This window comes from Elaeis guineensis, chromosome 5 (genome assembly GCF_000442705.2).
Source record: "Elaeis guineensis isolate ETL-2024a chromosome 5, EG11, whole genome shotgun sequence".
NCBI classification, from domain to species: Eukaryota; Viridiplantae; Streptophyta; class Magnoliopsida; order Arecales; family Arecaceae; genus Elaeis; species Elaeis guineensis.
The window spans coordinates 9,069,472-9,084,990 of NC_025997.2; the positions used below are offsets into that span (position 1 = coordinate 9,069,472).

Consider the following 15,519-nt stretch of genomic DNA (forward strand, 5'->3'; position numbering starts at 1 on the left):
ATGCTTACGTCTCCCCCCTACCTGGCGCGCCAATCTGTTGCGGCCAATCCCCTCGTCGCCTGATCGCCGGAAACGAGCGCCTGCAAAAAAGGAAGTCCACACTGACCGGAGGCGGCTCCGACGGGGACCCTCCGACGGTCAAGTCAGAGAGATGACTGTGCAACAGTGAAATGAAGACAGAGAGCTCAATCGAGAGAGAGGGAGAGGGAGCAAGCCTGTTGTTTCCAAGGCCCCCTGCACTGTTGCCTTCCCCGATATATATATAGTGGAGCGTGGTATGGCGCCGTCATTAATGGCGCGGACAATTGAGGAATTGTCAACTCACTGTAGACTGTCAGAGTCGCCGTGAAAGTGTCACATCGCCGTGGGACTGTCAAATCACTAGGGTTGACAATGCCCTAGGTGGGATAATGCCCTTAGGTGGGAGTGCCGCGTGTTGCTGTCGGGGCTGACAGTCTCTGGCAGCTGTACGGCGATCGGAGGAGTCGACCGACCCTAGGCCGGTAGCCAGCTGTATGGCGTCGGATGGAGATCCAGGCCCCTCCGACGGTCCGTCGGACATGTTGCTAGAGTCGGCCATCAGACTTCCTGGTTCGGTCGGTCGGGAGAGTGGAAAAGGTCTGTCCGACCGACATATCCTCAGTCGGTAGAGGGCCGTTAATCGGTCGGTCGGTCGGTCCGTCGATCGGTCGGTCGGTCCGTCGGTCGGTCGGTTGGTCGGTCGGTCCATCGGTCGGTCGGTCGGTCGGTCTTCCCCAACAGACATAATTGGATGGATCTAATCTAGCATGGCCGGTTTTTCATTTCGCTTAAGAAAATAGGACACCTTTCTTGGTTTATACCTTCAAAGTAATTCATTGGGTCTATGTTTCTTCTTAGACCCAAATGATTCGCCAGATTTAGATTTAGTTCTTAGATCCAAATTTTTCTCAGACTGAATCTAGGTGTAGCTAAACTATACTTGACATCATCTACCTGCAACCCTTCTCAAGAGATTGATTTTATAATCCTAACAAGTTGTTGAGGATTAGGTTATCTCTAGGTCCAAATTGATCCAAAGTGGGCTTGTAAATTTGACTTTGTGTTCAACGTACATATGCTAGGTGCTGTGCTTGACAAATGAGAAGTTGAAACTAATATAGTTTTACCATATACAAAAGTTTCATTTTTTTTCAAAATTTTGGCAAAGGATATTTGCAATACTAATAAAAAAATGAACAAAAAAAATATAATTATAAAATTATTTTGCAACTCTTTTATTTTGTTATATATCATGAATACTATTTCATGTAAAATAACAATCCTATCTGTTACTTAAAAATCCATGGATCTGAAGGTTAAGATTTTTCTCGAAAAAATGTATGGTTCTTAAAGTGAGAATATTCAAAATTAAAATAATATCAGATGATAAAAAATCGGACAATGTAATACTTATCAAAAGCTTCTTGCAATTAAAGGTTTCATTCCTATTACACAATCTAAAATGATGCTAAGTTGGAGAAAATCTTTTTATACATCTTCAAATAGGTATATAATAGAAATCCCAAGTCTAACAAATGCAGAAAAGCTCTTAGTCATTACAAATGTAATATAATCCAATACTACAAGCAATGGAGGCTTTCTGGCAATGTTCAAGTATCTAGCATAATCATAAATATATATATGAAAAAGAAAACATGAATTCATTTAAAGAAAAAAAAAAAAAAAACATGCAAGAATCAACCATCCTTAAACTTATAAAAATGACTTAATTTTTAAAATTTTCAATTCCAAACATAACCCTAATCAAATAACTCAGATTAGATTTTTTTAAAAACCCGACAAATATAGAACTTTTATTAAAAACCTTTTCTAATATTGATGGACTTTAAGATAAAAGCCAATGCAGTAAAAAAAAAAAAAAATAAAGATCAATAGCAATGTGCGTATGCACATGCATTATAGCTAGTTCATCTAAAAGCCCAAATAATATATATATATTTATGTGGTTGAGAGTTCCAGGAAATAAAAACACCCAAGTCTATAATCAATTTGTTTGCCATAGATATGGTGGCCATACGCCAAGTTATCGAAGATGTCAGTTATGGATAAATCGTTATATACATGGATCACAAACAAGCTCATGGAAAATGTTAATTGCATTTCGAATTTGCTAACTATTGTTGTAGTCATCCAAGATGTTGATGGTGGATAATGGGAATTAGAGACGTCAGTGTCATTGGTCAAGGAACAAAATTGTAGCCAAAGTTGTTGAAGAGGATGTTTAATCCAGATACGGCTTGCCAGTGAAATATGATCAATATAGTCATCCCGGCTTCTACAGTTATCCCGTATATTGCATGAAGATTGTAACTTTCAGATATATCGCTTCTATCAAATTCGTTTTTTGTATGAGCATACGTGCATGACTTCCAAGAGGTAGCTAAAATTGTTTTATTTAAAAAAAAAAAAACAATTTCTTTCTGCTGGAAATCAAAACAATTGACTTGACGTATCCAGCAGTATGGAACCAAGTTAATCTTATTTTGATATCTACAGTTCAATACATGTAACAAAATCTAGTTAAAATAAGTGTTTTAAAAGGTCCCAATGTAGCATCCGAGTTAGCCCATTTCAGCTATTTGATACGGTCCAATAGAGTTGTTACGTTCCATCTTGATCCAGAGAAAAAGGCTCGGATTGGTTTTGGCCCAAAGTGTTTCCGATAATGGGCTGTTGACCACCGACGGCCCAATAGAAAACCAATCAATCAACGGTACGATCACCGTCCACACATCTCAAGCACCCTCTGCACAATTGAACCGCTGCCTGTCCCAACGCTTTCCTCTTCCATCCTCCGGTCACTCTATTCTCTTCAAAAGCCAAAAATGGAATCCTCCAAGCACCAGTCATGGAAGATCTCCGTCCATGCCAGATCCAAGGGTGTCGACTTCCGCATCGACGCTTCCAACATCCTCCCACACTGGGGCAAAGGCGGCGAGAAGATCTCCCTCTTCCTTCGTCTCTTCCGCTTCTTCTCCCTCAAAGCGGAATCAAAAAACCGAAACCCCCCAAGAAAAACCAAGCGGAAATCGAAGCTATCCCACTTCCTGGGAAACATCTTTCTCCGGCCAGAGAATTAATCAGAAACAAGCTTGCCACCAAGAAGAGATTACAAGTTCGGAGCGCCAAAATCGGTGCTCCACCAACTAATGGCTGCCACCATCCGTGCCAGGCACTACACTCCCATACAAAACTCTTCTTACTGTTATCATATCAATCACTTTAATTTGCCGATAATTATTGCAATCATATAAAGCAAGTTTTCAATAAAATAGTCATAGAAATGTTGGTTTTTGTCTGAGGCAATCATGTAGCTAAATTTTGGTTCATGCAATGTGGAAGGTGTATTTGTTCGATATACAGGATATGATGGTGGCGACGATGGCAAGTCTTTGCCTTCTCTCACATTCAACAGTAGAAAAGGATGGTGGTGGAATTATAGTACATGCACTGGCTTTCATCTTTTGCCTGGTATTTCTGCTTAAAAAGAGGAAAACCCATTCTGATTTGTTCTGGGCCACAAGTTTGGTTTCGGTAGCTGGGTTTTGTATGAGTTTTTTGAGTTACATGGGTCTTGTTGCGAAGGCTGCTTGGAGGGTGTGGAATGTCAGCATCTCTCTTGGCTGTTCGTTTGCTTTCTGTCAAGTCAGTATGTTGTCATCATCTATGCCGTTTCTATTTAATAAATTTAGACACATATATGTGCATGAGAATTAGAACTTTGTGATCAAGCATTCTTTTTTTTTTTTTTTTTCATGCACATACTGTCGGCACATTGATGTTAATCAAGGGTCAAAGGCATGCCTTATGTTTGTGGATGGAGTGCAAATGAATGTGCTGCATATGTTTAGTGTTTGAGGGCTGAAGCTCACTTAACTGTTGTTTTTTGTGAAAGGAACTTCTTATCGAGGAAGATGGGAGATTTTAAAGTTTATTTTTTCCTTAATCATGTGCTAGAAAGAAAAGTTCAAGCTGAAACTTATGTTTAGTTGCAATATCATTACAGAGAACCTTCGAACCAAATTTTGAAGATTGAATAGTTTGCACGTTTTCTGAAAGATCAAAGTCAACTAGATTTTTCCCCCCTCCAAGGTGGGTCCTGTCTGTAACAATTGTTGTTTCTTGCAATATTATAGCAATAACACTAGTAACATATAAGAGGATTGTCATATGTCTGTATATTCATTAAAGAAGTGAGCGTAAAGTTTAGAAATAACAATAATGTATTTGAATTATTTAGAAGAAATTAAACATCACATATTGGAGATCATTAGTTATTCAGGTGTTTGTAGAGTACTCAGGATGGTCCTAGAAAGCAGCGACAAAGTCAAATGTCAATTCAGCTGTCTTTTGGTGTGCAGTGATCATATTAACTTCCACGTTATGGAGCAACTGAAGCAATTCATGGGGAGACATCCTGTTTATTATCATGTTTGCAACAATTATCTTTAAAATTGAGCAATCAATTTAGCTGTTAAGGAATGATCATGATAATGTCATGCATATTTATTTAAAGTTCTGAATGCAACCTGAGCTAATGTACAATGTTTTCTTGATTTATGCTTCATTTAGAAGTATATAATGCAAATCAGATGACCTACAACTAAAATACTCAGCAAACCATTTGTTCAAGAATGCATTTAGAAGCTCTTTTAATGTTTAGACCTTATATGCATGAATCTTGTAGTATTTTCAGTGTTTGGGGTCCAAGATTTGAAAAGTCTAATGACAAGAATGGCGATAAATCTAGAAAATTTCTAAAATCTATGATCTGATGGGAGTGAAGAAAGAAATTCCTTTAACCCGCTCAACTTGAATCTAAAAGAAAAGAAAAAAGAAACTATAAAAACCGGTGAAAGAATAGGAGGATCAGGTTATTAATATATTAGAGATTTTATTGGAATGTTTTGGAAGCATTCTTTAACCATTTGGAGTTTTTTCTCTAATCTACTTTTAGTCTATGTTGATCCTTTTGTTTACTTTTAATGCTCATTCATGTAGATTAGTTTCCCCCTATATAGTATTGTTATAAAACTAATTATGTACTGCATGCTTTGTTTTCATTCTTCATCAACCCAATATCGTTCTTTGTTGGAGCCTCCTTTACTTTTGTTGTAACAAGCTCTACTATTAATAAAGGCATGGAAGATTGCATCCCAGATATCTGATTGGATGGTTTTTTGCTATACCCTAAATCATTATATAAGATCATAGGAAATATAAATGCTGGTTCTTAAAGTGTCTCTCTTTGAGAAAAATGAAATCGACCCCTTGCATTATCGATATGCACCTAAATAAGAAATTCAACAGTAGAGTTCTCAGATTGGTGAATAAGCATATGAAATTCAGATAGGGTGATTGCTTGCATTTGAGCCTGTTTTGTAGCTTCTTGTTATGATTTGGTGGTTGGAACTTGGTATTGACTTGTATCTTTCATATAAATGTTAGGTTATGTTGTCAAGGACTTCACTAATCATTGAGACGAGAAGGATGATACTGCTCATTGTTTTGGTTTTGCTGCCATCTTTCTTTTGCAAGGTACCTGATTCTGATCCTCATTTATTTTGACCATTTTTTGAATATTTATGGTACTGTTACATGAGTTGTTTTACAAGAAAATTTGATTTATGAATGGAATATGAAATCTTCTGCTAGGTTAGAATATGAAAGTTTTTTCTCCGAAAAATATCTTGATGTCAGGCCAAGAATCTCATTTTAGGGTCATGGGCCATTGATGAACCCATTTAACAATGCCATTTCCATCAGCCTTGTCCATACTATCTATATGAATACATACATTCATAAAGGAAGTATGAAGAAAGGGCCTTTCACCCACACTGGATCTGGTGGGTTTTAAAGACAACCTCCCCACTCAGAAGATGGTTATTACTGTTCAGATTGCCCTTATGCAGGAATTAGTGCCTTCTTTGGAATAACTTGGACACAAGATAAATGGTTTGTCTCATATAAGTTTGCAACCCATTAGTGATCCAAAAACCCAATATAGAACAGTTCTGATATAGGTCTCATTTTTTTCTGGTTCTCCTAAACCTTCATCCTTGTTTTAGGAGGCTTTCATCTATTTGGCTGCACAGAGCTGCATCATGTACAGAAACTTGCAAATAAACCATTTGACTTGTTCTCTTCCAGGGTGAAATCTGTTACAAAGATTCACGCTTGATTTTTTTGCCAGGTAAAGTTTTAGGTGGTGATTCTACATAAGTTTCTATCATGCTGCTGTATCTTGTTGTTTAGATACATGAGCTGTTGGATGCTCATAAAATGAACTGATGGATTAACTGTTGTAGCATGACCAAGAATTACATAATCTGCTAGCAAAACCTCTTCCTCGTCCTTTAGAAAATCTCATAAATGCAGGAAATATCTTCAAGCTAGAAATTCTATATATGCTACGTTTTTGTTACCTTTGAAATATGATCTTTCAATTAGAGGTCCTTGGTTCAATTTTCCCTCTTACTGAATTTTATGGTTTCCTATTCTGAGATGCATTCTAGAAGATAATGTTGAATGTTTGACCTCCAAAATGGTTACCATAAAAGACAGGAACAACATCAGGAGGAAAATTTTCTTTAACTGTTAATATCCGACAACCAATAGGATTATAAAGTTCGCAGTTCATATTGATATTGGACTCTAGAATCTCACTTCCAAATAAGTTGGTAATATGACTAACATGCCCCCTTCCTCCACTCTCTCTTGCTTTGGCTCTCATTGGCATAATTTTTACTTTTTATGCAAGTTTGATAAATATGAATGTGGTAATCAAAAAATGTTAATTCCATGGTTTGTAAGCTTCTGTCCTGCATGCTTTCCAAGACACCCATTAGTTTAGAATGCACTGAACAAGAGTATAAAAAAAAATGTCGAGCAGATGTCATGCATCAATTCAGATTCCAACAAATCTGCTTATGTTAAAATGATTCATTTAAATTTTTGATCACTGTAATCCATACATGCCAAATTGTCCATGGACAATCCATAGGCAAAGAGACAAGGGATTCGGATAAATCAGGCATTAGAAATCATGAACGGGAACAGTAGGCAAACAAAATAGGAAGAGAAAAGGAATTCCAATAATTGACTGTTCAAGTAAGTCTAGAAAATGGAAGCAGGGTCAGTTCATATTTGGGAGCAGAATTCAGTGCTAAAGTTCTAATATCTCCTTCAAGGCTTCGAACCCAAGTGTTTATTTGACATTTTCCCTATTCACAAATGTTTAATGCCTTGATATCACCTCCATGGTTTTGAAACCTGTAGACCTCTATAATTTTGGAGGTCTTGGACTTTGAATGTTAATTAACTTTTTGCCTTAAAGACCTGGACTGCTTTGACCTTGTGCCAGAATCTAGCCTTTGCCGAACTAGTTGGTCTATATTAGTAAATTCATCTTTCAACTTCAAAGTGTATCTAGCCGCATATAATGAATGCTAAACTTTGGATGATTTTTGAAACAGAGTTACATTTCCTTGTTCTACCATGCTATCTTTTTGTTATGTCAGCTATGATGCATAAAATGGAGGACCAATGGTGACATAACCAAATTCTGAATTGACAAAAACTCAGCTGAGTTAGCTCAACTTTTTCATATACAACTATTTCTGTTCTCGTAGGATTTGGATATAATAAATTTGGGCCTCAGTAGAGCTCACTTAACAGGGTCCAAGGTACTTTCTAGATTAATAAACTATGAGTCTTTTTTTTTTTTGCAAAACTTGCACTGAACTTACACAGAAGAGAGAGAGAGAGAGAGAGAGAGAGAGAGAGAGAGAGAGTCTTCTGACATGCTTCTGTATGCAGTTTATCTGTTCATTGAAAGGCATGCAAATTTTGATAGATGGGGCACCAGCTTGGATTCCTAACCTGATTCTTACTTGCCAAGCCTTGTCCCACATGTAAGTGATAGTTGACTAGGCATTTGTAACGGGTGCTGTATTTGCTTCTTTGGTTTTTGTTTCTGTTTTCCCAGTAATGCCTATCAATGGGATACAGATGGAATGCAGCTGATCTGAATTGAAATTGGGTCCATTGAATAGCCATGTCAACGTGATTAGGCCTATCTTACAAAATTGGATGTAACATGATTAAAGATTGAATTGATTAACTCAGAGAGGGTCAATAACTCATCTAACTCAGCTTATCCAAGTTAATTATTGAAACTGGCTCACCATTGACAAGGAAAAGAAAAGCAACTAAATTGAATGTTTTAGACTTTCAACCAAAATTGAGTGCTTTTCCTACCTGGATAGGCTGAGAACAGTTTATGCCCTGATCCTCTCTAGTGTGTTCATTGGCAGATAGAACTTGATAGATGTTTTTATATACCTCATTGCTTTCTGATTGTGGCAGGTTGGTGAGCCTAAGTACCTCGACACACTGGGAGTGTACTTATCTTCAGCATACTCATTGGTGAAGGGGATCTGTAATATTTTGGTACCATATATTTCAACAGAACAATTCCATATGTGAAGGATGAATTCCTGATATAGAGGTATCAAGTCGTGATGTTGCTTGAAACTGTACTTGACGTGGCAGAGACCGCATGCATGAAGACTGAAGATTGAATTGTTATGTATGAAGATTGCAGCAACGTGAAAAGTTGAAACCGAAGTGGCAAATTATTGAAAATTGTTGTAGAGTTGGACTTGATTTTGATACACTGTAAAGGATAGAAGAAGAGAGTATTACTATTATGTTGCATGAACTCTGCATTATCACTAAATACAATCATGTACTTGAGTTCTCAATGTGCATGAAATGTCATAAATTTAATGAAAACCTTGGACCTTCTATACTTTGAATGGACCTCTGGGTTGCATTTCTTCATGGCTCAAGACCAGTCTTACACATTACAATGTCATAAACGGGTACTAATCAGCTAAACTTTTGAAGGGGTAATTATACTTTCACCCTGTCAAATTTTCCCCTTTTTCATGTATATCCCTTGCACTTTTAAAAAGTCTTATTTAGACCCTTAAAGCTACATTCTCTTGGAATCTATCACCGTCCATCTTCTCTATGACAAAGTTGGCGGCCAAGGATGAAAATGCCCTCTCATTGGCACCCTTTTCTTAGGCCCCCACCATGCATGCCTCCAAGTGCGCCTTCACTGGCCTTCTTCTTGCTCTTTGTTCGCACCATCGTTGCCATTGCCACTACTAGCAACACTTTCCCATGAACTCACTGTCAGGGAAAGGCTTTTCAAGTATGCTGGTGGCTTCCCCAAGTCTTGAAGTACATTGGTCTACTGGGTTCTGAGTACATTGGTCTACTGGTCATCGCCTATGGCATCATCAAGGAGACCAATAGATTGCCAAGGAGCTCAAGAAGCAAATACAAGGCACGTCGAAGTCTAGGACCAGGCTAGGGAGCAGATGCAGCAGAGGAATTATGAGATTGCCATCAAGGTGTCGCAACTCAAGGTGACGATTAGTTGGCGCAAGGAGGATGTCAGAAAGAAGGGTATGGAGATCTAGAGCCTATATCAATTAGATTAATTGGACTCTTTGTTTTTATGGAAGGAGATAGATATGGATGAGAACTTGTAGATTTTGTTGGAAGCGACGTTTGCAAGCTGGCCAAGGCTTTGATGGACAAAGTGAAAGATAAGGAGGCGAGGGACAGGAAATAAAAGCTTTGAATGAGAAAGTGACAGGGTTGTTGGTAGAGATATAATAAATTGGGACTACGTTTCAAAGTATACCATCTTCTATGACAAATGAGGTCTTACAGCTGGCAAAGAGTGGCTAGGACAAAGAGGACAAAGAGGGTTCACAGCAGGGGCAGAACATGAACTTTACTTGGTAACGTAAAGTCTTTATTAGATGAATCCTTCACTTTGAACTAAAGGCAAAATTGAATTGCATCGAACTTTTTGATGTGAATAATGTAAGAGTTGGTGTATGAGATTTGCTGCATTTGTTCTTTATAGGCTACTGCATTGGAAAATACTAGAAGGGATCTCAACGCAAGGTCCCTGAACTGCAGAATTTAGTTGAAATGTTTAGGTATCTGTCTTATTTCTTGAAAACCTGTCTACTTGCACGCTTGATGATGTCAACTATGAAATTGATATGAGGGTCCATGATTGTGTTCCCTAACCTTTCTCCAGTATTATATGCAGTGGCTGGTTATGTGTTTGGCAATCGCATTTTTTTGTATTGGTTTTTATTGGGCGACTACTCTTGAATATAGCATCGATGGTTTGAGTCTCCTGCGAGGTTGGGATGCCAAAAACTGAAAAAGAAGCTTACTTAGGAACATTTGATAGATCTATGTATGTAAATGCATTTAATTCGAACCAGATATGATGATTCCCAAGCCAAATAATTATACTGACAAATTAGTAAAATGACCACTGGTGCCTCGATTTTGTTTTTTCGGCACTTGAAAAGATGTGCACCCTTTCACTGTTTGTTTTTCTCATCATGTTCTATGGCTACTGCCTTTGATTTGTTAAAAATAGATATATGATTTGGCAATCCAACTCAACCCACTGATGATAATGGTGTTGGTTTACAAAGTTTATGGTTCAGTGAAGGAGTAATGAGGGTGGATTATTGAGGATGGTAGAGGGGCAAAGGCTGGTGTAGTAATATGAGAGGGAGAGAGGGTGGGGGAGGGACAGAGGAGCGAAATGGCAAGAGAGGGATGGAGGTGCTGAAGATGGATTTAACAAAGTGGGGTGGCATGGAAGGGAGAAGGGGGGCAGTGGGTGTGCTGGGTTTGTTCTAATTCGCTCATCCTCTTCCCATCTCATCACATCTTGACATTGAACTTGATCCAAAGTATTAGGGAGGGAAGTATGGGATTCGGGATAGGATGGAGTCCCATGAACCACACTAGATCCTATAATACAAGGATATTTTAATTCCGAATAAGTTTTTTTTTTGAAAAACGTTATCATGTGATAGATACATGATGCAATTTCTTGACAATGCATTAATGAAGATGGATGACAGGATCACATTGCAACAAAATGAAATTTTAAGATCTGATTGAGACTCTTTAAAGTATAGGGGGGTGTATGTAAAAACACCAATAAAGTTTTTACATTAATATCTTTCAAGCAGAAAGATTTTAAGATAAAATTTTAATTGAAATGATTTTTTACTATAAGATTTAGAAAAAGTTAGATTTCTCAGTTCAAGAACTGAAATTTAGAATCCTACTTGGTATTTTCCTTGAAACTAACATTTAGCTGCATAACTGTCTCAAGCATGAACTCTTATTTTGTCTTCTTAAGAAGGATACTCAGAGACGATTTTGAGTAAGATGATTCATAGCTAGAGCATTTAAGTTTCTCCTGGCCCTTCCACTTAAATATGTGCTACCAGTTCTCATATCAAAGCATCATGGCTATGAAAGCATGCATTGCACACAAGCCATAATATTAAACCATATTCAGCAGAAGAATAAGTAGGTGTTCAACTGTTGGCTGTTGTATCATGGTATTTGAAAGCAGCCATGTGCATGGTCACTTGTTTTCCACCAAATTTGTAGTTGTTTACCTTAACAAATAAAAATGTTTTTTTCTTTTTTTTTTTTTTTTTTTTTTTGCGCAAAACAGAGACTAATGGGCAATGCACCACATTAGTCATGCTTTCTGCAATGTTAACTATGCTTTTGTGAACCCTGCTGTAAAATGCACAAGTATGAAATTTAACATACCATCTTTTTAGCACAGGTTGATCTGAAAAGTTAAAAAATGGGAAAAAAGAAAGAGAACTTCTGATGAAGAACTACAACCATGGGTTTCATAATTTCAAGTGAAAGGGAGAAACTCAGGAGCAAATTTCTTCCTTGCTCTTGACATATAGCTTGATTGGAAGACCCATTGCTGGATAAGGAAGAGGGGCTCTTGTAATTGGCTCATCAGGAATCATCTCTGACCACTCATAGTTTGTAACCAAGTGATGCATGATCAGCAACACCTCCATTCGAGCAAACTCACTTCCAGGGCAAACATGTGGTCCTCCTCCAAAAGGGATGTAAGAGTATGGAGGATATGACTTTGAAGTAGGTTCAAAGCGAGATGGGTCGAACTTTTCTGGTTTAGGGAAAATATGCTCATCCATGTGAGTGCCACTTGACACCCAAAATACCTGCAATATAGTGTTGATAACACATAAATGCCTGTTTGATGATCATTGCACTTTAGAAGGATCAGTGGTCCATTAGAACACACCATTCTTAATATGAAGTGCAAACTACAGTGGTAATAGTTTGAGCATATGTGCATTTACCTGCCATCCTTTAGGGATGGGAAAGCCACCAAAAGATGTATCAGTGATGGCTGTCTTGAAATTGCCAAATACTGGAGGAGTAATCCTCAACAACTCTTGGCCTACTCTCCATGTATACTTCATCTTCTGTATGTCATTCCATGTCAAGCTTTCATCAGTGCCTTCCTTATCTCGAAGAATTTTCTTCTGTTCTGGAGGACCAAACTCATGCAAAGTCATTAATATAGGATTGTAAATGGCCATACCTCACTGTTCAAAAGAAAATAAAATCCAGGATGTATAGAAATTTATTTTTTGCTATATAAAAGTTTGACTTCCTTTACCATCAAATTAAAGGTATTCAGGCATAAAATATAGCATGAGAAAATTAAAGAGAGAGAAGGGTATAAAGCTGTGTCTTCAAATTTCATTAAGAACTAAGCTCACCTTCCAATATGTAATCATAGATCATTTTGTCCCGGCAAGGTGCCTCACAAATTGAGTCAGAAGGAATGTAATTGTATCATAGCTGCCAATAATCAGAGTCATGATGTTATCCACTAGCATATCTTCTGAAAGTTCCTCACCGTTCTCATTTCTCAACTTAAGAAAGGAGGAGATCACGTCATTCTCAGAGCTGACATTTCCTTCTGACAGCTTCCTCCTCCTTTCCTCTATTAAATTGAGAAGTACTCGAAGATTCGTCTTCGAGCCACCATTCCTCGGTGAAATGAGGTTCCCGGAAAGTTTAGATGCAAACTCCACATCCCTTTTAATGCAGTTGTGAGGTCTTGGAACACTAAGTCCAGCTCCTTCCCATCAGGTAGTCTAAATAGCAGAGCACATGCCATGCTAAAAGTGATCCTCTTCATCAACGGAACAATCTTCACAGACTCCTTTCCATCCAACTCCTACATCAAAGTCGTGTATAAAAGTTTAGAATTCAATGAAAAAAAAAAATAAAAACTATGCTAGTGAAATCGAACAGAGTTATGGGGATCATACCTGGAATATCCGTTGCTTTACAAGAGAGTCCATATCTCTAACGTACCTCTGTAGGCTCTCTGGCTTCAGGACGCTGGCCATGGCACTTCTGATTACCTTGTGACTATGTCCGGTGAGTTCAAACGTGTTGTACTTGCCAATGATAGAGCTGACCGTGGTGGGTTGTTTGCTCGTGATGGTGTTGTCATTAGCAGTGAAGATGAAACGATTACCTGCTGTACCAGTAATAACAATTGTTGGTTTCCCCATGAGGGAGGTCTTAAAGATTGGTCCATGTCTTTTGATCCGAGTGTCCACCCATTCCTGAGTCTTATCATGCGTCTGGGCCTTTAGAAAGCTTATGGTCTCGCCAAATAGTGGCAATCCCAAGGAGCCAGGAGGGAGGCTTGTACCATGCAAGGAGAATGTTTTGAATCTGTAATACCTGCCAAAAAGGACTCCAACAATTACTAGTACAACAGCAAGAAATACTGGTTGGGATTCTATTGAAAGGTGCAGAAGGCCGAACAGGCCAACATCCATGGTTATAATAGAACCTAGCTTTCCTTGCTCTTGCCTTTCTCAATTCTCAACCTAGATACCAGCTCCAATTCCCATTTATAGAGGTGCGGATGTGGTTACCTAGAGACGGCCGGCTTATATCGCCGGCGATAAAAGGTTATAGTGATCTTTCAATTTCACTAGGAGATGCAGTTAGAAAGCTAGTAGATCCTGTAATATTAAGCTTTTTTTGAATTATCTTAAATTATATCATTGTAGTTTTACGTGAGGAACAGTAAATTATATCATCATCATCCATTTAGATTTGCCAACGTTCTAATTAATGCACAAAATTTAAGTGGATCTTAAAAGATGCACAAAAAATTTATTTCCCCATTTTCAGAACATGCTTATCCTCTTGCATAAGTTTCAACCCATCCCTTTTGTCGACTTTAAGAACTGAAAATAGATATGTAAATATAAAAACCAGAAGAAGCATAGGTTTAATTAGAAGAGTTGAGCTGCTGCTTTGTCCCATTCCCTGTGGAGTTAGTGGTTCAGTGTCATTGGACATATCTTCTCAACTGCCAATATTTGAACTGATCCAATGAGGTCTGACAGCCGAAAAGGATTCTTTGGGCATGCCAAAAGTATGCAAGTGGTGCTGATTGGGTGTCATCTTATGATGTTGAGCTTACTGATTGTATGGTTTGGACATCCACAGCTGCGATTCCATGGAGTCTTTGCGATTTGATTTTGTCTATGCTTATTGTTGTATTAAAACAGGATAAGAGTTTTTTTTTTATCTTGCCAGTTCAGCTACTGTATTTGAGGTAACATCATAACTACAGGCCTTGTATGAGTTGCGCCAGTAATCTTGTTCATAATGGTTGGCTTGGTTACATAATAATTTGCTAGGACTTTCAGCTTAAGTGATTCTAGGACTAGCTAGATTCCCTTTATTGTCTTTCTTGATGAACAGGGAGGTAAATGCCACCCGACTAGACTCCATGAAATTGAAGGTATATAATTTTGGACGCTCTGATTTACTGTTCATGGATAGCTATGTTAATTCAATTTAACTTACAAACTTTTGGCAACAGGTGTGGAATGGTTACTTTGGGAAATATACCTCAATAACTGTACTCCAAAAAAGAGAGAGCATTTTCTCATCCAGTTTCATCTTGTAGTCGTCCTCAGTAACAAGAAGGAAGAGAGTGATAATAATGCTAACATACCAGGATAAATTCTTGCAATTTTTTCTTGACAAATACAAGGAATAGGCGATGATAAATATAAAGATAGTGAAGGAGATAGTCATGTGTTAGGATCTATACAAACAGGTATTTAATTCCACATCGATTATTCGCTGAGAAGATTATGGATATTTATACAGGATCAAGAAATCCAAATAAAATTTTTCGACTAATTTTTTAGATGAAATCCTGAATTATTACAAATGGTAACAGAGTCAATCTAGCTATAGCATATGTGGACTAGAAGATACTGCAGCATGAATTCATTGGGACTGATCACAGACCGATCATGATGTTTATGAATAGATATATAAATGGAGAGAGTATATTAAGACTCGTGCAGAATTAGATATTTATTAGAAAGATTCTGAATTCTTATATAGGATCAAAAAATCTAAATAACATCTTTCGACTAATTTTTTTAGATGAGATCATGGTTTGTTATGCCCTGAATAATTAAAGAGACAAAAAATTAAAACAAGCTCCATGAAAAA

The 15,519-nt window shown here is 37.7% G+C and overlaps 1 protein-coding gene and 1 non-coding gene across 2 annotated transcripts; one reads left to right on the plus strand and one right to left on the minus strand.

The window, feature by feature from the left end:
- Positions 1 to 2,766: 2,766 nt before the first annotated feature.
- Positions 2,767 to 8,854, plus strand: LOC105044818 (uncharacterized). Its single transcript, XR_012141362.1, has 4 exons — positions 2,767 to 3,214; positions 3,385 to 3,687; positions 5,491 to 5,580; positions 8,410 to 8,854. It is a non-coding gene; the product is annotated as an uncharacterized protein (transcript).
- A 2,841-nt stretch (positions 8,855 to 11,695) lies between these two features.
- Positions 11,696 to 14,078, minus strand: LOC105044819 (cytochrome P450 716A2). The gene is given in 6 exon segments (XM_010922841.3): positions 11,696 to 12,164; positions 12,306 to 12,496; positions 12,732 to 12,767; positions 12,770 to 12,967; positions 12,970 to 13,195; positions 13,290 to 14,078. Coding segments are annotated over 6 exon segments (1,494 nt in total). The 5' UTR covers positions 13,812 to 14,078; the 3' UTR covers positions 11,696 to 11,843.
- Positions 14,079 to 15,519: the final 1,441 nt, after the last annotated feature.